The 26,206-nt window shown below is 44.4% G+C and overlaps 1 protein-coding gene across 1 annotated transcript in view; it reads right to left on the bottom strand.

Annotated features, from left to right (window-relative positions):
• The window catches only part of C9H14orf39 (chromosome 9 C14orf39 homolog), a 1,496,166-nt gene that overhangs the window by 697,536 nt on the left and 772,424 nt on the right, over positions 1–26,206 (bottom strand). The window contains exon 11 of the mRNA XM_078660343.1: positions 5,036–5,172. Coding sequence (XP_078516469.1) covers positions 5,036–5,172 — 137 coding nt within the window. The remainder of the gene's footprint in view (positions 1–5,035; positions 5,173–26,206) is intronic.

Here is a 26,206-nt window from a genome sequence, read left to right as displayed (position 1 = left end):
ATAGGAGTCAGTTAAACCAATGCTTTTACCTGTGAGGAGATTGCTTCCATCACAGCCAGTAATGATGACCTCCAAGAAAGAGTGGGAGGATACCTGGGGATATGCTTTATAACCTCACCACTGGAGTCGATGCTTGGTACCATACTCAGCAAATGAGATCCTACACTAACCTCCTATTATTCTCAAAAATGTAATCCAATTTATCTTAAGAAATCAGTGCATTTTTACTCTGCTCAGAAATTAAAATGAAAGGCTAAGTGGGCCTGCTGATGAGTTACACTGTTTGTGCATAGAGCTCTTGCTTTCATTGACTGTACAGTGTGACTATATTGCAAACCCCTCTCTACCAAATCTCCTGCTGAACTGGGTCTAAAACGATTTTGCAACACCAACTTTGATTTCTCAGGTGATGTACTGTCTGTGGGTTGAAGCAAGGGAGTGAGCAGCATAATCGCCACCCTGTACACTATGGCTGTAAGGTCTTCTGGTTCGCCTGAGTCAGTGCTCACATACTTCACATAGTTCGCGTTGAACAACTATTTAAGAAATTGGGTTACTGGTTGAGGAGGGTGAAACCCCACTCAAGCACCAACCACAATTCTTATTAGGGTGAAGACACAAGCAAATTCCAAATTGACCTGTGCATAGCCTTCTGGTAGCTTGGCACAGAGCAGTCAGGTTTAATTTAGAGGTAATTTGGAAAGTATTTATGCAGCACGTCAAACAGTAATAAAGTGAAACACAACACAAAGAAAATCCGACACAATGACAGAAAAATTGAGCAAAATGTGATAAATAATTTAAGACCAAACCATCAAAAATTCAATCAGTAGCACTGGAGACATGCAATTTTAGATATTGAAGAGAAAATAGTGCCTAATTGCACTACGCGCTAAGGAGCGTAATCACGCTTCAAGGACATGTTGCTCAGTGGCACTTCCCAAGAGCTGGGAAGTTTCGGTGCGATGTCCTGCATCATCATTGAGGATTCTATAGACGAGGGTCTTACAATGTGAAGTTCTGCGTAGAGATGCGTCATGCACCAGCTGGTTCCGAAGAAGCTGCTACACTTGCGTAGCAGAGTCCTGTGTCATCGTCGAGGATTCCGTCGATAAGAAACTTGAGATGCTAAGGCCTGCATTGAGGATGCATTGTGCAGTGGTAATTCCTGAAAACAGATGGCAGCGATACGAATTTCTGCGCTGGAGATGAACCATGCAGTGGTCCAACTGCATAGTCCGGAGACGGGATGTGTTGCGTCATGGCTCCAATGTGGAGTTTCCTGTCGGCAATGTATTGTACTGCAGCTCCGATGCTTGGGTTCTGCTGGGACCACAGTTGAGGTGCCAGAGCACCTTCAGGTCCACTCCAAGGGTCCAGGACTAGGGTGCCACCACTTGGACTGTAGCAGGTAGAATCCAGGCCCTGGGTTCGAGGTGGTTGGAGCCTACTGTCCCTGAGGCCATGGTGCAAGTATGGTAGGTGACAGCCCCTCCCCCTTATTCACTCAGAGTTGCCCATCCTGCCAACACCTAGCATCCCTTTGTCTCAATGTCTGGGAGCAATACACAAAGAACAACTGCCAGCTATTCCTAGTCATGTGACCCAGAGACAGGCTGCAGGCACCAAATGGTTAGTACTAGAAAATGCCAACTCTCTAAGACATTTTCAGAATTGTGAGTAAATGTCCGACCTTACCGTTAAAGACAACTTTGAATCACAATTCCATAGACACCAAACTCGACCAGCGTACCTGCTCCGAATTTAATTATCACTAATTAAATGTAATAAGGTAACCCAAAGTTATCCTGTGGGAGACGCAGGCCTCACAGCAGAGAAAAACAAGTTTAGGAGTGTTTCAGTACCAGAACATGTAAACGTTAAGCTTTTTGAAATACATTTAAAATAGACTGCTCCCCGCTCCTTGGAGATTTGGGCCTAGCAAGAGGCTTATCTTGCCAGACCAAAATGACACTTTAAAACTACACACACAGGCTGCAACGGCAGGCCCAAGACAGGCTACTTAATTGAGTATCACAATAAGTGCTGAAAGTCCACTAGCAGCATTTAAGTTACAGGCCCTGGGCACATGTAGTTCACTTTATTAGGGATTTATAAGTAAATTAAAGATGCCAATTGAGTATGAGCCAACATTAACATGTTTAGAGGAGTGCACAAGCACAGCAGCACTGGCTGGCAGTGGTAAAGTGTGCAGAGTCCTAAAGCCAGCAAAAACTAACTCAGCAACGCAAGGGGCTGGAAGGCAAAGAGTTTGGGGAAAACCAAGCCAAGGATACAAGGCCCAACACACTAGTAGCCATGCACCCCAAGGTCCCACACATGAACCAGTAGTCATGGTTGGTCCATGCAGGATAGATAGTACTAAGGTCTCCATTGCCCAGAAACTAGGACAGCCTATCATGGCACTGTGCAGTATGTCATACAATACACATGACCCTACAAAATCCACACTGATCAGCTAATACTATTTTAGCTATAAATCATGGTTGGGCATGCAATGAAACAAGCAAGAGTCACAGCAACGTGTTCCCTGTGATGATCAGATATGGCTACAGAGGAGCTTTTCGCTTAGGTAGACTGTCATCATCGGGCTGCCAGAACCAAGGAATGATAGATGGCAGTAAACCCTAAGCGGCTCTCTGCCCTGTAGAGCACCCTACATGCTGCTCCTATCTTTCCTTTGCGCACACCGCCCTCACAACCCATCACACACCAGTCTCACAACTGATTCCTGGGAAAGGGCAAACGTGGGCCCCCTTCCTAAGAAGGCTAACGCAGATCTGAAAGTACCAGCAAGCTTCTGGCCCGTTTATTTATTGCCAGCACCAACAAAGGTTCTGGAAAAGATGGTGAATCGACAACTTACCACATTTCTGACAGACAATAGTCTCCTCCATCCAACCCAATCCATCTAGCTCCAGAGCCTTTCATAGTACTGAAACGACAATCCTTGAGGTTTCAGAATCCATTAAACTGAGTCAGGATTTCGGCCTAAATGTAGCTCTGGTGATGTTGGACCTATCAGCGGCATATGATATGGTTGACCACAGCATTCTATTACAAAAATTAGAACACATAGGTGTATCGGGAAAGCCCTTGGCTGGCTGAGCTTTTGCTTAGGGAACCCAAAACAGGTTGTCTGGATGAGCCCCTGCCAAATCATTGAAATTGGGTGTTCCACAGGTGTCTTCTTTGAGTCCTACCCTTTTAAATGTGTATATGAGTCCACTGTCCAGACTGGTTGAATGTTTTGGCATTAGGATCATGTCATATACAGATGATACACTGCTCTTGCTCTCCTATCAAGGGGATTCAGTGAGTGCTAAATGATCTTCTGCTCTCTATTTGAAGACACTGTTAATTTGGCTTCAGTCTCACAAACTACAGTGCAACACAGACACAACAGAGATCCTTTTGTTTGAGCTTAACCCCTCTTTTTGGTGGACTGGGCCTTGGCCCAGTGAGGTTACCCCTCCACCCCCACCCACCGCAGTGGCTAGAAACCTGGCCTTAATGTTTGACTCCCAACATTCTTTCAAGGACCAGGTTTCGGAAGAGGTTAGATCCTGTCTCTGGATCCTCCGCATGTTCAGAAATTTCTGTATCTTCTCCCTCACGAATCTCAAGTAACCGTGGTCAGGGCATTGATCTTGTGTCGCCTTGATTATGTAAATGTTCTGTATCTTGGTCTCCCTGAGTACCTAATCAAGTGTGTCTACAAGTAATATAGAATATGGCAATTCACTTTATTTTCAGGTACCTAAATATGCCTCAGTATCTCATTACAGGGAGAAACCTCACCGCAAGCACATAATATTCAAAACTATGTCCGTGGCCCACCAAGCCGTTTATAATAGAGGCCCTGTTTACTTACATGAGAAGATCAAGGAGTACAGACCAGGAAAATTGCTACTAGTGGCACTAGCCTGTTAACTAGCCCCCGCTTCTGTTAACATCGGAGAGGGGTCCTCCAATACGGTCAGAGCAGCGAGTATGTTGAACAGCTGCCTGCTCATGTGAGATTAATAACAGAGGAAGGGCCCTTCAAGAAAGCCCTAAAGATATATGTTTTTTAGCTTTAGGACTGGCTACATTTGTGGGGGCTTAGCCTCTTTCCTCCTGTTTGTCTCTGCTGAGCACCGGGACACATTCCGAATAGCTGTGAGCTACATAAAAGACATTAATTCATTCACAACTCCATGCTGCTCCACTGTGTTAAAGAGACATTGCACAGGGGGTTACAGTGGTGTTTACACTACCTCATCATTGCCCCCAGACAGGGACAGGCATCAGGGGACAGTGATGTGCTGCAGATTCGAGCAAGAGTACTACCTGCGTGGGAAATGACAAAACAGCAGCTTGAGTAACCAGCCCATTGGCTGATCTCTCAAAGACCGACTCCTTTGGCTTGTGGATTCCTACAGTAAGCAAGTTAAATACCAAATACCATTGAAGAAATAATGTCATACGACTACCAATGACATCAAAAGGAAAGTTGAATTGTAAATTGCAGTTATAGAATATTTAGAGCTATATTTAAAGAAACTGTAAAACCTCAATGAGGACGGTTCGTCAGGTAAACGTAAGGAGTGCATGGGATGAAAAGGGTGAAAGGTACTGGTTATACTGTTCTAAAATATCTGAATATTAAAGCACTGACATGACGTGCTGCAACTGGTGGGTTATAAAAATCTGTATAAGCGATTGCCACACCACATTTATGATTTCAATTTCCAGAAGCTCGAAGAACACAAAACTCTAAGGTGGCAACGAAGCACAATGAATTAAGCTATCGCTACTGCCATACAGCATGCCTTGTAGGCCACAAGTTTTAAACGGAGTACGGTCACGGCATCATTTTCTAATTCCAAGGTCGACACAATGAGTATCACTAAAGTTGGTAATAGTAACACTTGTTATTAGCTCAGCAAAACTGCGATTGTACACACTAAATAAGTAAGCTACAGTTCAGCGCATCTCTTGCAGCTATTTTATTAAAAAGTAAAATTTCTACCTGTTTCTGATAATTGCAAAGAAAATGTGAAACCCTTTAGAGGTCGGACTGATTTAGAAGGAGTCCATGAAAGGAGCAAGTTTTGTGAAAGATTTTTCTCATTTGGCAATTGCGAAGAATCTTTGTCTTCAAATAAGCTGCAAAAAAAACACACGTCACCAGTTAGGAAAAAAACTGTGGATCAATTATACAGTTTTCCAAAATATATAGCCAAGATTACATGATTGTGTTTATTTTGTTGTTATATTAAATTGTTACTTCACATTCAAGGTCTCATGGTTGGTAAAGGAGTCATTATGAGCAATATGGGAAGCCAGATGGTGTCCACAAGAGAGCGGTGGCGATTGGTAATTGACATGTGTATCGGGGCAGTGAGGCCAAGTGGCGTAGATAGACCTTTGTCTGCCCATGGAGCAGTACTCGTTTGCACTCCCTCCCTACATGCACATGACGCTTTGACTGGCCCTCTAGGGCCGGCCAAACAGCCATGCGTAGTTGGCATGTTCTCCATTGGGCTGTGTACCCCTGTGGAGAACATGCTCAGCCTCCCACAGAATGCCTGAACGGCCAAACAGGCCGCTCAGACCAATCACCACGTTACTACTGCAGCATCGTGATTGGCTGGCAGAGTTGGAACATCAAACAAGGAGCTAAGAGGGAAATAACCTAGGTCGCCCTCCACTCAAAAAGTAATCAAACCAACAATGACCTAGGTCATTGTTGGTTTGATGGCAGAGTTGGAAGCCAGGGTGCTTCTGGTGCAGGCTGGAGGCAGCAGCCGGGATGAAGACAAGAACATGAAGGAGAGGCGTGTGGCGGATGCGTCGGCAGAGCAGGTAAGTTTAGTTTTATTTATTTCATCCCAACCCCCCACCCACCACCCTGTTCAGAGGCAGCCACCACTGCCAAGGCGGCCCCTGCTTTTTCCACCCCATGGGGGGTCTGAGGGAGATTGGGGAGTGCTGGGGAATCCGGGACGGTCACAGGTAAGAGCGGGGGGGGGTTGGTGCAGGAAAATCCGCTATAGCAGCTGCCCCCAAAACTCATGCCACCTGGGACTGACCTCCCCTCTTGCTATGCCACTGGGTGAAGGTAACAATCAAGGAGACAGAGAGCCCAGAAATTACCCAAAAATATAGAACAATTGAGGGAACATGTGTGGCTGACGGAAGAGCAGGCATTGAAGGGATTAGCAGATAAGGCCAAATCGGGGACTTCGACTAACACAGTGGGGAGGAGATTCACACATCGACAGAAGGAGGGATTATGTAGGGAAACGACTGTTAGATTTGGGGGTCTCTAATTGGCAGAGGCAGGTACCTTTGACCAAATAGGGATCCTTGCGTCTAGTAAGGGTAAGGGGCTACACTCCTAAAATAACCCCTGCTTACCCCCTTGGTAGCTTGGCACGAGCAGGTAGGTTTATCTCAGAGGCAGTGTGTAAAGCATTTGTGAAAACATACAGTAATACAGTGACAATACTACAGATGGACACCACACAGGTTAAATTATAAAAAAACGTATTTTTATAAAGACTTTATATATTTTTATTTATATTTTTATAAAGACCAAACGACAAAAATCCACAATACTGTACTCAAAAATAGACTTTAAAATGGTACAAAATAGCTCAGTTCTCTCAAGTTGTAAATACAACACTTTACTCACAAAGTACCTTGGATGCGTAACGCAGAACAAACGAAAAGGGTCGCAGGGAAGGTGATGCGTCGGTTCCTTACTGCTGCGCAGGGGAGTTGATGCTTGCTTCCTTACTGTGTGGGGAGGTGATGCATCAGTTTCTTACTGCTGTCCGGTACGATGCAACAGGATGGCACCTTGATGTGATACTCTTCTCCTGTGTGATGAGACAAAATGGCATCTTGGTTACGATGCGACAACGTTGATGCGATGTGTGCACGCCTGACGGCTGTGTGGCAACTCGATGATCTTTGGAGACACAACAGGCCCTGTGACAAGCTTCTCTGGTGATGCGATGGTGACCTCTGCGGCGGCTGCACACTTCTCCGGTGATGCGACGCGCTTCAGTGATGCGATGGCGACAGCAGCAGCGGCGGCACGCTTCCTTGGTGATGCAACGGCAACTAGTGCGGCGGCAACAGGATTTTCGTCATTGAGTCACGCCTCCAGCTCCCAGCGACACGCAGTCTCTCAGAAGGCCTGGCACAACAGCAAGCACTTCAATTCCCAGCAAGGGAATTCAGGGGGAGCTGGTTGGTGAAGTCTTGTATCCTGAGACTTCAGGTAGGAGGCAAGCTCAAGTTCAAGCCCTTGGAAATTCCTCTTCAAGTTGATGAAAAGCACACTCAGTCCTCTTCTCCTTTCTTTGACAATGAAGCAATCACTGCAGACCAACTCCCAAACACACAGCACAGGGGTAGTCTCCTCCTTCAGCTTCCTGGTTCTTCTCCTTGTTAAAGATTGCAGGAATCTGTTAGCATGAGCTGAAAGCCATTTTGTATTTGGCAGCTATTTTAGTTAGCCATGTGCTTGCCATGCGCTTTCTCCCTCTTTTAGAGCCTTGCTCATGCTCAGATAGGCCTAGTTGATAGAATGCACCTGCTCCTAGCAGAGAACTGTCAGGCTATTCTTGCTGATGTAAGGAGAAATATCTCTCCTCCCACTTTGTTGAGCAAACAAATTTTGTATATCCATATTAGTCAGTAAGTATTTTTGTATGTGCCAGGACCTCCCCTTGGTTTTATGCTGACTAATGTAACCTATGCATATATAAAGCCCCTGTTCTCTGTACTCCTTAGAATGCTTCCTACAGTGGCCTGAGGGTACTGTGTGACACAATCTCCCTCATCTGAGGTTAATAAATGCATTATTTTTATACTAACGGTTCTGTGCCAATCTCTTCTTTGTTGGTTAAAAGAACCAGGTGTATCAGTGAACCCCTATAGGAGGTTTATATTTCTTCAAATGGAGCCCAAAACGTGGACCTCATCAGAGAAGCGGCTGTCCAAGGGAGTGGTCTTGACAGGAGACAGGAATCCATTGAGGAGGACAGGACAGGACTCTACTAAAGAGGTACCCTGCGTACGGAGATTCTCTGTCTCTGCAGCCCAGTATATTTCTGGTCTTCCCTGATCTGGCGCTCCTGGGGGTAGCCGCTCCTGACTGAGAACTTTTTTGGCGTGAGTATTTTAAAACAACGGTTACGTCATTCAGAACTTGGCAGTGAGAGGTTGAAGATTTGTGCTTTGTAAGGTCGTTTGTTGCGACGCTTTTTGGGTTTGGAATTGTATGGAAATAGGCCAATATTTGGAATTTGGATATATATGAATTGCAATTTATATAGACAGGTAATGAGGAGACTTTTCTCTACTTTTTTATAAAACTTGAACGCCACACATTGAGATGAGTGATACTTTTTGTATATTATTGTATATGCTGCAATATTTTAGGCATGTCTGTTCATAGCACACATCGTAGAATGTGTTGCTTTCTTGGAGGTATCATTATGGAACTAGAATGGAATCAGCCAGCTCCCCTAGAGGGGATACCTAAATAGGTTTAGGTATAAAAACATATTTCTTACTTGGTGACTACGTACCCCATGGAATTAAATATGTACATAAAAGAGGATCCTGATTCGCACACTTTAAAACTTTTATAAGTAGCGATATGCAGAGGGCTTTTTGAGTGTTCTGCCAGCCAAATCTAGCAAATTTGGTGTATTTTGGCTTCTTGAACATGGAACAGTCGTTGGGCTGTTTTTTGTGCAGTCTTTTGGGCTACTTTTGAGAAGCTTTTCTTGTAAATATGACATACAATTAGTATTTACAAATGGTTTGGTTTAAGTACAGTCTGGGAGCTGTCTTTTGTTTCTGTCCGAAGTATTGATTTATGGGTTAATCATATGTGTAAATGTCTATGTGGTTTGACATCGGTGATACTTATGTGAGTAAATAGCAATTGTGCTTTTTGTGTAAGAATGGCTAGCCTTAAGCGCGCTGTATTGTGTGTTCTGAGTGTATGACCCCCTTCTGTAAATGTCTGGAATGAGCTCGATGTGCTTTTTTTGTCATCATTCTGTTATGCAAAATGTTATTTAATTAATTACATATTAAATAAAAATCCAGAAATGAATTATATAACTTATGCTAAATAGCTGCATGTTACTATTAAATTGACAGAGTAAGAAACTATACATGTGTGCAAATTGCCACAATGCTAAAGATAACATTAGAATTCACATTCAATAGGAATAAAATAGGCCTCAAAAACGAAATTGTGTGCTTTGCAATAATTATGACTAAAATACAAAATGTTACAGCATTTTCCTTAGATACATTGTATTAGACATTAAAAGGCATTTGAATCATCTGAGTGAGTTGGTTGTTGCTGAACTAAACACACATTACAGAACAGGGATTTACTTTCTGAATGCCTTTTTACATAAGCACATACATGGTTTTGATGTTAAATAATAACTTTCTTTTAAAAAGTGGCGCAAAAGTTTCATGTTTCAAGTAAGGCTTCTGTGCTGCGGGTTATAAATGAATGCATTTAAATATGATAGGAAAGGAATGAAGCTTGCTTTTCATATGTGGAACCATCAAAAGGGTTGGTGTTATTAGAAAAAAAATGTAAAAGGGCAATTTTAATTATATAAAAAAAATATTAAAAATAAGTGCACTAAACACATTTTTTAATCTCTATACTGCCTAATTATCATACTGTTAACTCCCAGCATCAAAGTTGAATTTAAGCAGTGCTGTACTGCAATGGAGGGAACTGAAATGTGAAATGTCACTTTACCGAGGCGTACAAAACTAAATTTTATAAGGGTGTACCTTTTACATTTTTGATCCCCCATCTCTGGGATATGTAGAGGACATTCTGGGGATGACTAATATGCCAAAACAATGTAGGTTATTTATTCATTTTTAAGTGCCCCAAACACCAAAGTCGAAATTGGGCAACATTCACTGGTTAAAAGCAGTTCTGCCACTCAGAGCATGTGGGAACAGTCCAGCCCGAACTGCCAAGACATGTCTTCCCTGTCCAGGGAAGACATGGCTTGGCAGTTCGGTCTGGACTGTTCCCATGAGGCACAGGGTCAAGGCTGATTTGCATATGGCCATGTCTCAACTGGGGTGGCTTGGTGAGCAAAATAACGATGGATTAAACCCAGATCTGTGAATGGGGGTGAATGTTTTGCCCTCGTGCAATATTCCGTCCATCATCTTGTGTGTTTTGCTGTTCACCCTATGTGGGAAGGGTATGCCCAGATGTGGGTCCCGTGCTAACTCGGCCACTGGAGTCAAGCTATCCTGGCTGAAGACGGCTGATAGCCAGAAACCAGTCCTAGGATGCTTGATTCCGGTCCAGGTAAGACATGGCTTGGCAGTTCGGTCTGGACTGTTCCCATGAGGCACAGGGTCAAGACTGATTTGCACATGGCCATGTCTGAACTGGGGGGGGCTTGGTGAGCAAAATAACAATAGATTAAACTCAGATTCATGACTGGGGGTGAATGTTTTGCCATTGTGCAATATTCCGTCCATCATCTTGTGTGTTTTGCTGTTCACCCTATGTGGGAAGGGTATGCCCAGACGTGGGCCCCGTGCTCACTAGGCCACTGGAGTCAAGCTATCCTGGCTGAAGAAGGCTGATAGCCAGAAACCGATCCTAGGATTCTTGATTCTGGTCCAGGGAAGATATGCCTTGGCAGTTCGGTCTGGACTGTTCCCATGAGGCACAGGGTCAAGACTGGTTTGCATATGGCCATGTTTGAACTGGGGTGGCTTGGTGAGCAAAATAACGATGGATTAAACTCAGATTTGTGACTGGGGGTGAATGTTTTGCCATTGTGCAATATTCCGTCTATCATCTTTTGCGTTTTGCTGTTCACCCTATGTGGGAAGGTTATGCCCAGACGTAGGTCCCCTGCTCACTAGGCCACTCGAGTCAACCTATCCTGGCTGAAGATGACTGATAGCCAGCAACCGGTCCTAGGATGCTTGATTCCGGTCCAGGGAAGATATGCCTTGTCAGTTCGGTCTGGACTGTTCCCATGAGGCACAGGGTCAAGACTGATTTGCATATGGCCATGTTTGAACTGGGGTGGCTTGGTGAGGAAAATAACGATGGGTTAAACCCAGATCTGTGACTCGGGGTGAATGTTTTGCCATTGTGCAATATTCCCTCCATCATCTTGTTTGTTTTGCTGTTCACCCTGTGTGGGAAGGGTATGCCCAGACGTGGGTCCCGTGCTCACTAGGCTACTGGAGTCAAGCTATCCTGGCTGAAGACAGCTGATAGCCAGAAACCGGTCATAGGATGCTTGATTCCGGTCCAAGGAAGACATGGCTTGGCAGTTTGGTCTGGACTGTTCCCATGAGGCACAGGGTCAAAACTAATTTGCATATGGCCATGTCTGAACTGGGGTGGCTTGGTGAGCAATATAACGATGGATTAAATCCAGATCTGTGACTGGGGGTGAATGTATTGCCATTGTGCAATATTCCGTCCATCATCTTCTGTGTTTTGCTGTTCACCCTATGTGGGAAGGGTATGCCCAGACGTGGGTCCCGTGCTCACTAGGCCACTGGAGTCAAGCTATCCTGGCTAAAGACGATTGATAGCCAGAAACCAGTCCTAGGATGCTTGATTCCGGTCCAGGGAAGACATGGCTTTGGCAGTTTGGTCTGGACTGTTCCCATGAGGCACAGGGTCAAGACTGATTTGCATATGGCCATGTCTGAACTGGGGTGGCTTGGTGAGCAAAATAACGGTGGCTTAAACCCAGATCTGTGACTGGGGGTGAATGTTTTGCCATTGTGCAATATTCCGTCCATCATCTTCTGTGTTTTGCTGTTCACCATATGTGGGAAGGGTATGCCCAGATGTGGGTCCTGTGCTCACTAGGCCACTGGAGTCAAGCTATCCTGGCTGAAGACAGCTGATAGCCAGAAACCGGTCCTAGGATGCTTAATTGCGGTCCAGGGAAGAAATGGCTTAGCAGTTCGGTCTGGACTGTTCCCATGAAGCACAGGGTCAAGACTGATTTGCATATGGCCATATCTGAACTGGGGTGGCTTGGTGAGCAAAATAATAATGGATTAAACCCAGATCTGTGACTGGGGTGAATGTTTTGCCATTGTGCAATATTCCGTCCATCATATTGGGTGTTTTATTTGTTTTATGATAGCATGCAATCTGAGGCTGCAAGGATTCAGAATGAAACATTATTTGCATGCGAAGATATTTCAATATTAGACTTAACTGTATTAATTGTTGATCTCTGGAACTAGTGCTCTAATGCCGACAGTGGAACAGTTTGTCCTTATAAAATCTGCCACTGAATAAATAAAAACCCAGACATGGTAACGAGGAGAGAGAGAAGCGGGAGCTTGCTCACCTTCAAATATCATTATCACTAATCAAAGAGGATCGAGCAAGCTGCCAAGTTCCTTAAAGATGTCTTTTACACAGAGTGTGGAAAAAACTCCTTTAGATTTTTTAAAAGATCCCTCACTCACCAACCTATTTGGTGGCATGCTTCATCTTTGGGAGCTCTGGGGGCCTCAGGTTTACACATGGACGATCACCCTTGACACATGTGTGACTACGGGGCTCGCTCCCCCCAGAGTATCCAGGTAGTAAGAGACTATCGACAAAAACTGAAATGGAGTAATTCAGAAATCTGTACGTAACGCACTGTAAAACTATTGCATGCCTTAGCGTGCACCCGATTGTGGTCCTGAGGAAAGCCATACTGACCCCCTGGGGCAGCATAGACATTATGGCTGAAATGTCCACCATTATAAAGGATGTGAGAGGTCACCAATTCCTCATGATGCATCTACCACTGATTGTAATCCTTGTCTAAGGGTACCATTATTTAAACCCAGAAGTACTTTTTTATCCACTGCCTCAACTCATTTGAGTAAAGAAGCCCCCCAAAAAAGCCAGCTCTGCTGTAATCAGGTGTTGAAGCACACCCACGGTGCCCTCGCTGTCTCGGTGGGACCCCAATGAGGAAGCATGCCACAAACTAGGTTGGTGGGTGAAGGATCTTTCAAAAATCTTTCTTTAAACTTAGCGCTGTTGTTTTCACACTCTGTGTGAAGAATATCTTTAAGGAACTTGGTAACAAAGTTTCCTCCAATGTAGAAGCCACCACGCTCCTGACGGATTTAGCCACTTTAGGACTGAAGCAGGTTAATACCGGCCCTATCCATCTGGCAGGACACACCTTAGACCTCATTTTGACTACCTCCCATAATATCTGCTGTGAGGCCTCCTACCCTCTCAATTGGACTGATCACTCTCTACTTCGCTTTCACATAAAAGACTTAAGGGCCACCTTGACTCCTATTACACCCTCCCACAACCTCAGAAGACAATGGCATACAATCACTGTCAACCATTTTGCGACTGCCCTACCTACTAATATCGATTTAACCTCTAAAAACATCGAAGAGCATCTGGCCAACTATAACATTCTAATTAACTCCACATTAGATCAACTGGCCCCACTAAAACCTATCCCCAGCAAATCCAACAGATCCCAAGCGACATGGTTCTCTCCCAATCTAAGAGAAGATAAAAGCCAATCACAAAAAACTAAAAAGACGATTGCGTCTCTCACACGACACATATGACAAAGAATCCTACAAGAGCCTTCTGGTCCTCTGCCATAAAAAAATTTAAAAAGCCCTGCAAACCCCACATTGAGTCGCAACTGAATCAGACAGGTAAATCCCCTACAGAACTCTACTGCATTCTTAATTCTTTCACGAACCCTAAGGCATGTCATAACAAAGTAACCCCAACTCAAGACCTCTGTGATAAGCTGGCTAACCACTTTACTCAGAATATTGAGAGCATTTACGATAGTATCACCAAGGATAATGACCCTCAGAAAGACACCCCCGCCCTCTACCCCCCCACACTTCCATTTTACTAACTCCCTGGACTGCTTCCCCCTTTTACAACTGACACAGTGGAGTCTTCAATGAAATTAGTAAAATCTGGCTCCCCTCAGGATATCCTACCTGATAAGGTATCCTCGTAACTCCACAAACAGCTGGCACCCTTGATCGGCCCCCTTCTCAACTCCTCCCTGACTGAGGGCAAACTACCTTCCAAATGGAAAGGTGCCCAAATAATTCCTATTAGAATGAAACCCAATGCTCCTCCGTAAGATCTGTCTAACTACCGTCCTATCTCCCTGCTACCCTATCTGAGTAAATTTCTGGAGAAACACACTAGTAAACAGCTCTCAGAATTCATGGAGGCAACAGGAGGCTTTGACACCCTCACAGTCCGGTTTTTGTCCCAAGTTTAGTACGGAGTCAGCACTTATTGCAGTCACAGATAACCACAGGCACTTCCTGGACAATGGACAGGCAGCATTATTGGTGCTGCTGGATCTGTCAGCAGTGTTTGACACAATATCCCATTCAATCCTACTAACTAGATTAAGAAATGCTGATATCCAAAAGCTTGCCTTTCAATGGCTGTCAAACTTCCACTCCCCAACTTCAGAGTTGACTAAAGGTGTGCCCCAGGGATTCTGCCTTAGTCCCACACTTTTTTATAATTTATGCGGCTCACCTCGCAGATCTCCTTAGGAATCTGGGTTTCATCCCCATTTCATAAGCTGATGACACCCAGCTCCTAATGGCATTTGACAACAATTCTATCAATGCTCAGTCTGCCTTCTCTGAAGGTATGACAGCCATCTCAGACTGGATGAGGAAAAACTTCCTCCAGCTAAATGCTAGTAAAACTGAAATTATGCTCTTCGGAGAAGCACCCCTACTCTGGTCCCTAGAGTGGTGGCCAACTAACCTAGGTCCTGTACCGATTGCGAAAGCTGTGGTGTAAAACTTAGGAGTACATTTAGACCAGAAACTAACCATGAAAGAGCAAATTACCACCATGTGAGCTCCTGTTTCCACACATTAAGTCTTTTGAGAAAGGTTTTTCCCTTCCTTCATATGACCGTCTGGAAAACTCTACTTCAGGCACATGTAATGAGTCGCCTTGACTTTTGCAATGCTCTCTTGATTTCAGCTAACAAATACTCTCTTAACAGACTCTAAGTGGTCCAAAACACCGTGGCCCAACTAGTCCCTAATTCTCCTGCCAGGACCGCTTCCTTGCCTCTACTCCTGGGACTATACTGGTTGCCCACCCGCAAGCGGATTTTTAAAAAATCTGTTGCATAGTACACAAGGTACTACATGGCAACGCCCCAAGCTATCTCGCCGACAGACTCATACGATACCAGCCAACCAGAACCCTCCAATCTGGATCTAAATCGCTCCTCTCAGTTCCTCGTGTAAAGAAATACCACATAGGGGGGAAAGCCTTTTACCATTTAGGTCCCTCCTTCTGGAATCAACTCCCTTTACACCTCTGCAAATACACCAACTATTTGCAATTCCGTAGGTTTCTTAAAACCGAGCTCTTCTAATCCGTTCGCTGACTCTGTGGCACGTTCCGTAGCACGAAGATACCCCTTTGTGGGTGATTCGGGTGCTTAACAAGACAAATAAATAAATAAATTGCTCGCTCCTCTTTGATTAGTGATATAAATAGAAAAAAAACGTCATGATTTTTTTGTGATGAAACCGCACAAATGTTTTGGACACCAGGAAGACGGACAACTGTAACTTGGAAATACTGAACGATCAACCAAAGTCAAATAATCTGAGCTTCCTTTGACATGGTCCTGGACAATCTTCCTGCCTCCTGATTCAGGTAACATAAGACTGACATAAGACTGACATATAGTCTGTCTTCATCAATACAAACATGCATATTGTTCAGAGAAGTTGTGAACTGGGGTAGTTGCGGGCCCCAAAGTGCAACTTAGAGCAGGCTAGGGTGCAAGAAAACGAGCAGGAACGTGACAAGGGATCGGTGCATTTACAGATACAGAGAAGTCAAGGATCTGGGAGAAGACCTGAGTGGCCGGCTGCCCAGGAGCAGATTAGGACTGCGCACATCACGCCATTTTCATGAAAAGCGAGGAGAGACACAAGCCCCGACAGGAAATGAAGGAAGCTCCCTTACTGACACAAAAGAAGAGAAGCACTGAAACAGAGCAGAACGCTCAAGGCACAGAGCTGCTAGCATAAGTGGAAGCAGAGACATCGCACATAGTATGTGCCAAGTCAGCGTATGACGGACAAGGGTCGGCTCCACTCAGGCCTGGGTGGTCCCTCCTGCCAGTCTCCACCGGCTTGGACCATATCGGACATAACGTCGGATATGGCGCCCACTGACTCAATGTCCAGCAAACTGGATGCAGATCTAGCTGAGGTAGAAAGACTGGGGAAGACACTGGACCAAACACATAACTCACTGGAAACTAAGATCGACACAGTTGTGAGTGACCTAAACCTTTAACAAGCAGATCACTGTAAACTACCAAAAAAAAACACACACGTTATAAACTGCCATGGAAGAATTGTCACCAAAGGCAAGGGAGGTGGAAACGAATCTGAAGGAGCTCACGACCCGAGTACACACCCTTGAATGCAAGGCGCAGGATGCAGAAGGCGAGTCTCAGCATAACAATGTTTGTGTGATTGGTCTGCCAGAAGGAGAGGAAGGAATGGACGCTGTGGAGACCTGGATACAGAGAATAATGCCCGAAGGTAAACTCACGAAACACTTTGCAGTGGAGAGGATGTACAGGGTCCCGACAAGGCCATCTCCCCCAGGAAAAGGTCCCAGATCTCTCTTATTCCGGGTACTACACTACAAAGACTTAGATACAATTCTACAAGATGCCCTGAAGCTGCAGTCTACTCATATCGGAAATAGCCAAGTAATGCTTTTCCCGGACAACACAATAGCCATGCAGAAACTAAGGCACTCATTCTTAAAAGTGAAACACTGTCTACATAGTCTGGATCTGAAATATTCCCTATTATTCCCTCCACGCCTAAGAATAGCAGCCAAGGGCAAGTCGCACTTCTTTGACACACCAGTTGGCACATGGAAATGGATAGACTCTATAGGGCTGAAGGGCCCGAACCCTCCAACAGATGCAAAAGGAAAGATGCACTCGGGCAGTTTCCAGAAACGGCAGAGGAAAAAATGCAAACTGCAGGCGAAACCCACGAAAATCGGACCCAACATTGAGCAGATTATTCAGGACCAGCGGAAAGCATTACAGGCAGCAACCAACATAAGCCATTGCCGAAGAGACTCGATATCCAAGGACCGCATTCATGACTGTGGAAGTGATGCAGTCGGTGAAGGTGACCTCCTCCTCTCAGTGCTACTGAACCCCACCAGTGCTCACCCCTCAAACAGCTGATGACATCATATTGCTGTGCTCCGGACTCTCTCCTGGGGTGACTGACGGTCCAGTGCCTGTAGCAAAGCAAGTATCTGTGGACACTGTTTAATGTTTGGCTAAATAGTGCACATACATCAGCGCAAATTGAATTTATATATGGTGCAGGGTGAGTAGCACAACAATGTCGACACGCAGAATTGGCAAGCACACACTACTAGGCACAAGACACAAAGATAGTTGGTTTAAGATATTCCACATGACCCCACGTTAGACAAAAACAATGGGGAGATGAATATACTCAACAGGCAAACACCCAACAAGTGCACTGCCTATCCCCGCTAGCCTACGCAGTCACTAAGGTTGGTATGACAGTTTGGACGGATGCACATTGCAATCCTGCCCTTATGGTATTTAACAAAGTGGTTAAGATTTGTTTGGTTTGTAGTGTTTTTTTTTCCAGCCAAGTAACTCGCCCACCAGATTCTGATAACAATACACTCCTACACTCACCCGACATGGCTCCCCACATCTACAGAACATCGGCTTCCACACTCCAACTGCCACAAAAGACTAATTATCACCACCATGACGGTTCTTAAGGTATACACATGGAATGTCCGAGGGAGTCACATACCTTCCCACAGATACTCCATATATTCCTACCTGAAAAGGCATCAATCCCAATAATTTTCCTGCAATGAATGCACCTCACAAATCCTGAAATAGCGAGGTTACAGAGAAGATGGAGGGGGTCAACTATATGCTACCGGATACTTGGCTCATGCACCAGGTGCATTGGTTTGGATCAGACCAAGAACCCCCTTCAAATCAGAAGCAACAGTAATAGATACTGAAGATCGATACGTACTTGTGAAGGGCCGGCTGCATGGCAGACACATAATTTTGGGCTCCATATGCACACCAAATACAGATCAGGCGGCTTTCCTTGAGTCACTAACTAGCAAGCTCTTTAATTGGCACGGTGTGCTGTGGTTGCTGGGGGGGACTTTATCTGTGTCTTGGACACAGCACCTGACCGCACCTTCTCTCCTCTGGCTGGCACACACATACACCATGAGCGGCTCGGGTTTTGAATGTCTGGATGGCACACTGGCAACTTATAGACGTCTGGAAACAAATACATCCCAAAGATAAAGTATACTGTTATTATTCTGGATCCCACAGACTACATGTGAGACTAGACAGGCTGCTATGCACAAGCGAGATAGCTATGGCAGTGAGCGAGACAGGGTTGATGGGGTGGACTCACTCAGATCATAACCCACAATATCTTCAAATGTCATGGGTTATAGCCTCTACTGCCATTCCTAGATGGCGCCTGCAGCCTGAGACACTGGAGGATCAACCATTTCATGAAGCCCTTAACGTGTCAATCTCTAATTACTTAAGCGTCAATATAGACGCAGCATCTTCTTCCTTTGTAGATTGGGATGCGTTTAAATTGGTAGTAAGGTGCATTGTCTAAAAAAGCACATAGGCTTGTGGAAAGTTACTGAAACCGACATTAGGAAGGTGGAGAACGGGCTGCCTAAATTGGAGGCTGGGGAGGAGGGTGATCCGCTACAAAGACCACAACTAAATGCGAAAAGAGAGCAGCACCATACGTTGCTAGAGATGCTGAGATGCCAGAACTATATATCGCACTCAGCATGCATGAATAGCGCTGCAGATCAAGCGGGCTGCCAACTGGCATGGCTCATCTGACAAGATGACACACGGTCACCCATAACTTCGAACCACAAATCAGATGGTGGGCTGTTATATACACAATCAGAAATACACACAGAATTCACATGACACTACCCAGAGCTATATGGCTCAGCCACAACAACCTTACCTCAGGAGATCCAGCAATTCCTGGCAGAGGTTTCTCTCCCACACCTTACCCCCAAGCAGAGACAGGAGTTGGACACACCGGTCACACCTGAAGAAATCCTGGCAGGTATTCGCGCCCTGGCTACTGGAAAGTCTCTATGCCGCGCTGCTTGTGCCACAACTAAAATCAATATATGAAGCTACATTATCTGCATCTATGCTTACGGCATCACAATGCAAGGCACTACCGATCTCTCTTTACAAACAGAACAGAGACACCTCGCAGCTGGGATCGTACAGACCGCTGGCACTTCTTAACACTGATTATAACATTTTAGCTAGCGTCATTGCGGCCAGGCTGGCCCCGTTGGTATCTGCACTGTTTCATCAGATCAGAACAGATTTGTATTGGCACGCAACACCTCCCTTAATATCCGTAGACTGTTCCGACTCCAGGAGTATGTGATGCAGTCAAGAACAAATCCAGAATGCCTGGTCCTAGACATATGAAAAAGCTTTTGACTCTCTTGAATGGCCCTATTTGTTCTCAGTTCTCCGCCAACTTGGCTTTGGAGAAAATTTCCTGAGCCAAGTGGGACTGTTATATACTCAACCACTTATTTGGATCTGCATAGGTAGTCTAATATCAGGAAGCTTGCCAACAGGTAGGGGCACGAGGCAGGGCTGCCCCATCTCCACTTTGTTATTCTCACTGGCAGTGGATCCACTAGTGGCACACTTTCACAGAAGAGACAATGATTGGAGAATCTGCTTGGGTGACGGAATGCATGTTGTGTCCTTGTATGCGGATGACCTGCTGCTATAAGTGAAGGATGTTGACAGGGTGCCGGGCAGTGTAGTGGAGATCCTGCACTGCTTCACTGGGCTGTCTGGACTGAGGGTGAACTGGAATAAGTCATGCCTCTACCCGTTCAAACATGATACATAAGATCCCAGGATCCTGGACTTCTGTTTAATGGGGTACCCATTAAGTGGCAGCCGACATCCTTTAGATATCTGGGTATTTATGTGTACCACACAACAGATATATTGGATGGCAATCTCATAAGGGCAATCATATATATCCGGGCTCATGTAAAATTCTGGAAAACTATGCCACTAGATGTCATGAATAGAATAACATTGACAAAAATCGTGATTTTGACTAGACTTTTATGCTATTTTACAAACTTGCCGGTGTACATCCCATCTAAAATGTTTCGTGAAGTGGAACAAATGCTCAAGGACTTTATCTAGAAAGAAGGGCACCACAGACAAGCACCTCTGGAAGCTATATGCACCAATGGAAAAGGGGGGACTAGCGGTCCCGAATATGGAGGTATACTATTTAGCCGCGCTATTGCCATGGATGTCAAAATGACTGGCAGGACTACAATTGACTGCCACTGCCACTTTACAACCATCGGGGTCGCGGACCAGGATCAATCACCTATTTCATCCTATAGCCAAAGCCCCTAAACCACAACTGAGTCTACTAGCCCCGGCCCACCGCTGCTACAGGCATATCCTGTAACTTACCTGGGGATCAATCCCCTACGCACCCGCACTACCCGTTCTTGCCACCACGAGGTGCGGGGTAGTCACAGCTGAGGGGGATTTGAAACTTTGACTTGCAGCGGGGGTGGAAACACTGGAGGACCTATATGCAAATGGAACCTTATCATCATTCGAATCATTAATACAAGGCGCAAATATTCCACTGGGTCAATTCTTATTACACAATTCGATTATGTCTGTGCTGACTAGGACATGGGGGGGACCTGAACAGTGAACCCAAATCCCACTTAGTAATACAATACCTACATGTTATGAGAACAGGCAGTCATATTGTACATTGGCTAAAGGCACTCTTGACACATACACAGAGGCCCCCTGTGGCACTGCACACAAAGTGGGAAATGGACAGGGGCAGACCCTGGGAAGAGAAGGAGTGGGATATGATACTAGAAAATGCTTTACAAATTCTGTGGACGCAAAATTCCACATAGTACAGTTCTTCATCAAATAAGAGCCTATTTATCCCCAGACAAAATAAATAGATACTTTTAACTAACAGACACAGCATGCCCCTGCTATGAGAGGATTGGCACTGACCTACTTCACATGCTGTCGTTCCGTCACCAGCTGCACAGGTATTGGAGGGAGGTCGGGCGTGTCTGTCGGAGTGCACCGACCGGCCACGCTACAAACAGGGGAGGAATGCCTATTGGGAGTGTGTCCCAGACTTTAAAAACTCAAAGTCCCATACAGATTTATAGACCTAGGTCTCATAACAGCTAAAAGATTAGTCACCCGTAAATGGAAAAATAAATTCCCTCCATCGCTAGAGTGATGGAGGAGGTTATTCCTAGTGTGGGCTCAGGCTGAGAGTGCAGCGTTACACAAAGAAGATACAGTGGGGCTACGCAAATATATCATTGCACTGCTCTGGGACACAATACTGTTGTTGTTACAGCAAGCCGGGCTATCAGAGTGAGGGGTACAGGCATCGAATGGGGACTGAAACAAAGATGAAGGCTGGTTGAGCCCAATTAGGCCAAAGTAGGAATGAGGTTGGAGATATGGTCTCAATATTTGAATTAATGAGAAACAGGCAGTAGTATAAACATCACAGCTGGTCAAATTAGCGGGATGGGGACAGGTGCTAAAACATGTTGGGAGCAGGTCAAATGTGGGCGCAGATTGCAATGGCAGACACAGTTATATAACTGTTTGTTTACTCGTCTGAGTTAGTAACCTCATTACTGCATTGTATTAATCCAAGCAAAAGTAATACATGGTTACGTAAGATATACGGACAGATCAGTGGCAAGCCAATCTGTATTGATTGAACCACAGATATATATACAACATGTTATTTCCCTGTTCTCTAAACCATATTGCAATGTATAAGAATCTGTGTAGAACAAAGTTATGGGAGTAAGAATGGTCATGGCCGAAATTGACATTCACTAATGCATCCTTTGGATTTTATCACTTTGTAACAAAATTTATGAAATGCAAATAAAGATTACCAAAAAATGATAACAGAGTAATTATCATTTTATGCTTCCTCCTACTTTGAGATAGGGTGGGTGGGAGACTCGGGCAGCTCAGGTCTTAGAGCAGGCACGGAAGGAGTGGTGCGCAATGACTGTTTGTTCAGGCCTCTAGAGCCACCCAAACTAGTCAAGTGCACTCTTCCCGTTCTCCATGCAGGCTGCATTACAGCCTGCATCGAGCACAACCCAGGCCCCCAATCCCTGGTTGAGCATCAAGCCAGGATACTCAAAACCAACCACAACGCTGCACTGCAGCATTGTGATTTGTCAGGGGATCCTGGGTGCTTACCAATTAGCAAAAAATCAAATGGGGAAAGGATCACTTGTCCTGCATAACCTGGGTATGCAATATTATGACGTGTCCCAATTTAAAAACCCTCTTACACGTGTCTATTGGATGGTAGGGGCGGTATATCTTGGTTCTCCGCCTATTGGACACGTGTCTGCATCATCATCGGGTTAGTGATTATGCAACCTCCACCCGGAGGAATACCCCTGGTTAAAAACAGTAGTGATCAGTGATGTGTTTGACGGGGTAAGTTCTATAAAAAACTCGTACTGCCAGAATTGGATTGGTCTGGATTCCAGTTAGTTAAAAATATATCTGTTGTGCGTTTCTAAGAGTATTTAGGACTCTCACAAACTGTAATGAGCTGGTGTACTTAAAATGGTCAACATGTTTCAGCCCTTGTTCGCAGAGGTGTGTCAGGTGGGCTTTCTTCAGGACTAGTGTGCAGTGTGATAAAGGATCGTGGGTGTCTCAGAAAGTGTAATACTCAAAAGAGATTTTCCTTTCAGGAAACAAAGTGAAAGATTAAGATATATTAATCTTAGTCTTAATAAGGTCTTGTGAGTACCTGTAAAACACAAGAAACAAAGGGGAAGGGAAGGAGGAAAGGGAGGGTTTACATATAGGAAACCATTTTTCCATATTGGTTACAGCAACTAGAAAATGGCAATACTTCGTGAGACCACAGAGTCAACACATGGCAAAGAGTCACTCTCTTCGTTTTTATCATTTTTTTCAATGGCGGTCATTAGGGCAAAATATCTCTACTTGTTCCTATTAACCTTTTAAAGCTATCAATGCATTGGAACGATGGAGATTGTCAACAGTTATTGATATATAACTCTGATCAATGTTGACAATCATCGTTGTTGTTATGTGGGGATTCAACCAGTGACCAAAAACATACCATTACTTTCATTCGCTACATTTTTGTTGCGTGGAAGTTGTTTGCTTTATCACTCACACATTCACAGTGATGTCTAAAGTGATAGTGGTACTCAGACCATTCATTCAGTGTTAATGATGGTTTTTAATAGTGGTTTTTAAAAGTTGCTATCTTCATGCGGCAATACGGCAAATGTCCAAACCACTCCATTACTTTCATTCGTTACCTCTATGTTATGTCACAAAATGTGCTTATTCACTCTCACAGTGTTGACATTGATGTCTATAGTAAAGGCAGTGCATTGTCATGTAGATTGCGGCTTCAAAACGCGGCCTTAGTTGCGAGCGTGTAATGTAAAGGGAGCCACGCCATTCATACGAGTGTTTGTTGGAGGAAAACTCCTGCGTTTTGCCGCCGGTATATTTGACAAACCTCGAACATACCTTTTGAATAGAGTTAGGTGCCTCAACGGGTCCCCGGGAGTGTACGAGGCCTGCTAATTGAAGTTTTGACAAAACAACATATTTAGTAAAGAAAACAGATACTTTACAGTTTTGTAGCCAGCGTGTTGATTCCTGTGGTACCTGCGGTCTCATTTCAAGCACGACTTGTGCTGACTCCTCCACTGTAGACCCGGATGTCTGATACTGCATCCGGGTGTCAGTTTTATCGTTAGGAATGGAAAAAGAAAGGCAGACTTATGATTAAAGGCTACCTCTTGTATTTTAATTTGCTGGTTACAAGATTCTTCATTTAAATTAAATAAATGAATGAATTTTCCTGAAAAGTATATTTTAAAATCTAAAGCAAAAGGAGTAAATGTCGATTGGAAGACAGACTCGTATAAGAGGTCTTTTCCGATTTTTTGACAGGAGTTACTTGGCGCCAATATTTCAACGTTTAGTCAATCATCAGGATTTGAACACTGATAACATTGCTTATTGTTTTCTTGTTTTCAAGGTGGTTTAAACCGTGTCCCTTGGGATGTTACTAGTTAGGTAGGACTACGGCCACATTTTTGAGAACAGTGGATGTAAAAGATCTCTACTTCATGAGGCTCATATTCTGTATAGTTATTTAGAAAAAATGTCAGTTATTGAGACTCAGCCAGGGAATATGATCATTGAGTCCTGTGTGTCAGTTTTTAATCTATGCACCCATCTTTGCTCTTTTTTAAAAAGAATTTTCTCTGCGTAGTTGTTTCTTATCATCAGGGTTTCCAAAACAATCCATTGCAAATCAGCTATTGTATGACCCGCTTCCATGTAGTGATTACTCATTTTTGTTGTACTTTTCCTACATTTGACATTGCTTCTATGCTCACATAATCTTTGCTTCACTTTTCGGCACGTCATGCCAATATAGTGCATGGTGCATGGACATGTGATCATGTAGATCACATGGCTTGTGTTGCAGTTGGTGTGATTTCTGATTGTCCAATTCAGGTTAGGTAACAATTGTATGGTTTTTACAGCGCTTGTAAGAGCGCAAACTGAGCAATTGCCACATGGGAAATGCCCTCTGACTGGGGCATGGTCCCATAATCGGGGGATCTTTGTACCATGTTTATTAGGTGGTGGTCTCGTGTTGACTAATATATATTTTAGGTTTCGTGTCCTTTTGTTAGCAAACCTGGGTTTAGGCCAGGTCAGATTTGCAGAGGTCAGGATTCTCCAGTTTTTATTAATTATTTTCTTCACATTATTGGACACTGTACTGTATGTTGTTACACATGTCAATTGGTCATGTTCAGGAGCCCTTTGGACTATTTCTAGTAAACTGTCTCTGTTCTGATTTCTTGCTCTCTTTTTACATTTGTTGATGATTCTGGGTGGGTAGTGGCGTTCCTTCAACTTGTCACATAAGTCATCTGCTTGTTTTTTATATTCTTTGGTTTTACTGCAATTTCTCGGGAGTCTTAAAAATTGCCTATAAGGGAGGTTTTCCCTTAGTGGGCATGGGAGGAAGCTTTGAAAGGAGAGTAGGCTGTTTTTTGCAGTCGGTTTGAAGAAGGTTTTTGTCTGTAAAGTGTGGTTGTCAGCATAAATTGTGATGTCCAGAAAATCAAGTTTTTGTTTATCTGCTGTGTAAGTGAACTTCAGCCATTCATCCCTGGTATTGATCCATGAGTGGAAATTAAGGAGGCTTACCATATCACCCTCCCAAATGAGGATGATATCATCTATGTAATGCCTCCAGAATCGGATTTTTTGATGGAAGGGGTTATTGGCATTATTGATGTACGTTTCTTCGAAATGGCTGACGTAGAGGCCTGCCACACTTGGGCAAATGTGCTGCCCATTGATGTACCATGGCACTGTTGGTATAGAGTTTCGTTGTATTGGAAATAATTTTCTGTTAAGGCCAACCTACTGCATTCGAGGACGAAGTGTCTCAGGGTTTTATAGTGCCATTCCGTACTGAAAAGTAGTGTCTCCAGGGTGTCAAGTGTTTTTTGCTAGGGGAGGCTAGTGTAGAGGCTCTCTACATCTAGCCCCACCAAAATCATGCTCTCCTCTGAGTAGTTAACATCTTTTAAAAGGTTCAGTAAATCTCTAGTATCTTTTAGATACGTGGGTGTTTTCTGTGCTAGTGGTTTTAGATACTGATCTGCGAATTGCGAGAGTGGTTCAAGAACTGAACCGATTCCAGAGATAATTGGCCTTCCGGGTGGGGGTCTGCGTGCCTTGTGAGTCTTAGGTAGTGAATAGAAATATGGTATTCTTGGATTACTTGTTTCCAGGAACTCCGCCTCTTTCTTGGAGATCCAGTCATTTATCGTGGCTTCTTCCACCATGAGAGC

This window comes from Lissotriton helveticus, chromosome 9 (genome assembly GCF_964261635.1).
Source record: "Lissotriton helveticus chromosome 9, aLisHel1.1, whole genome shotgun sequence".
NCBI classification, from domain to species: Eukaryota; Metazoa; Chordata; class Amphibia; order Caudata; family Salamandridae; genus Lissotriton; species Lissotriton helveticus.
The sequence above is the reverse complement of the archived record's forward strand: the minus strand, read 5'-3'. Positions and strand labels throughout refer to the sequence as shown.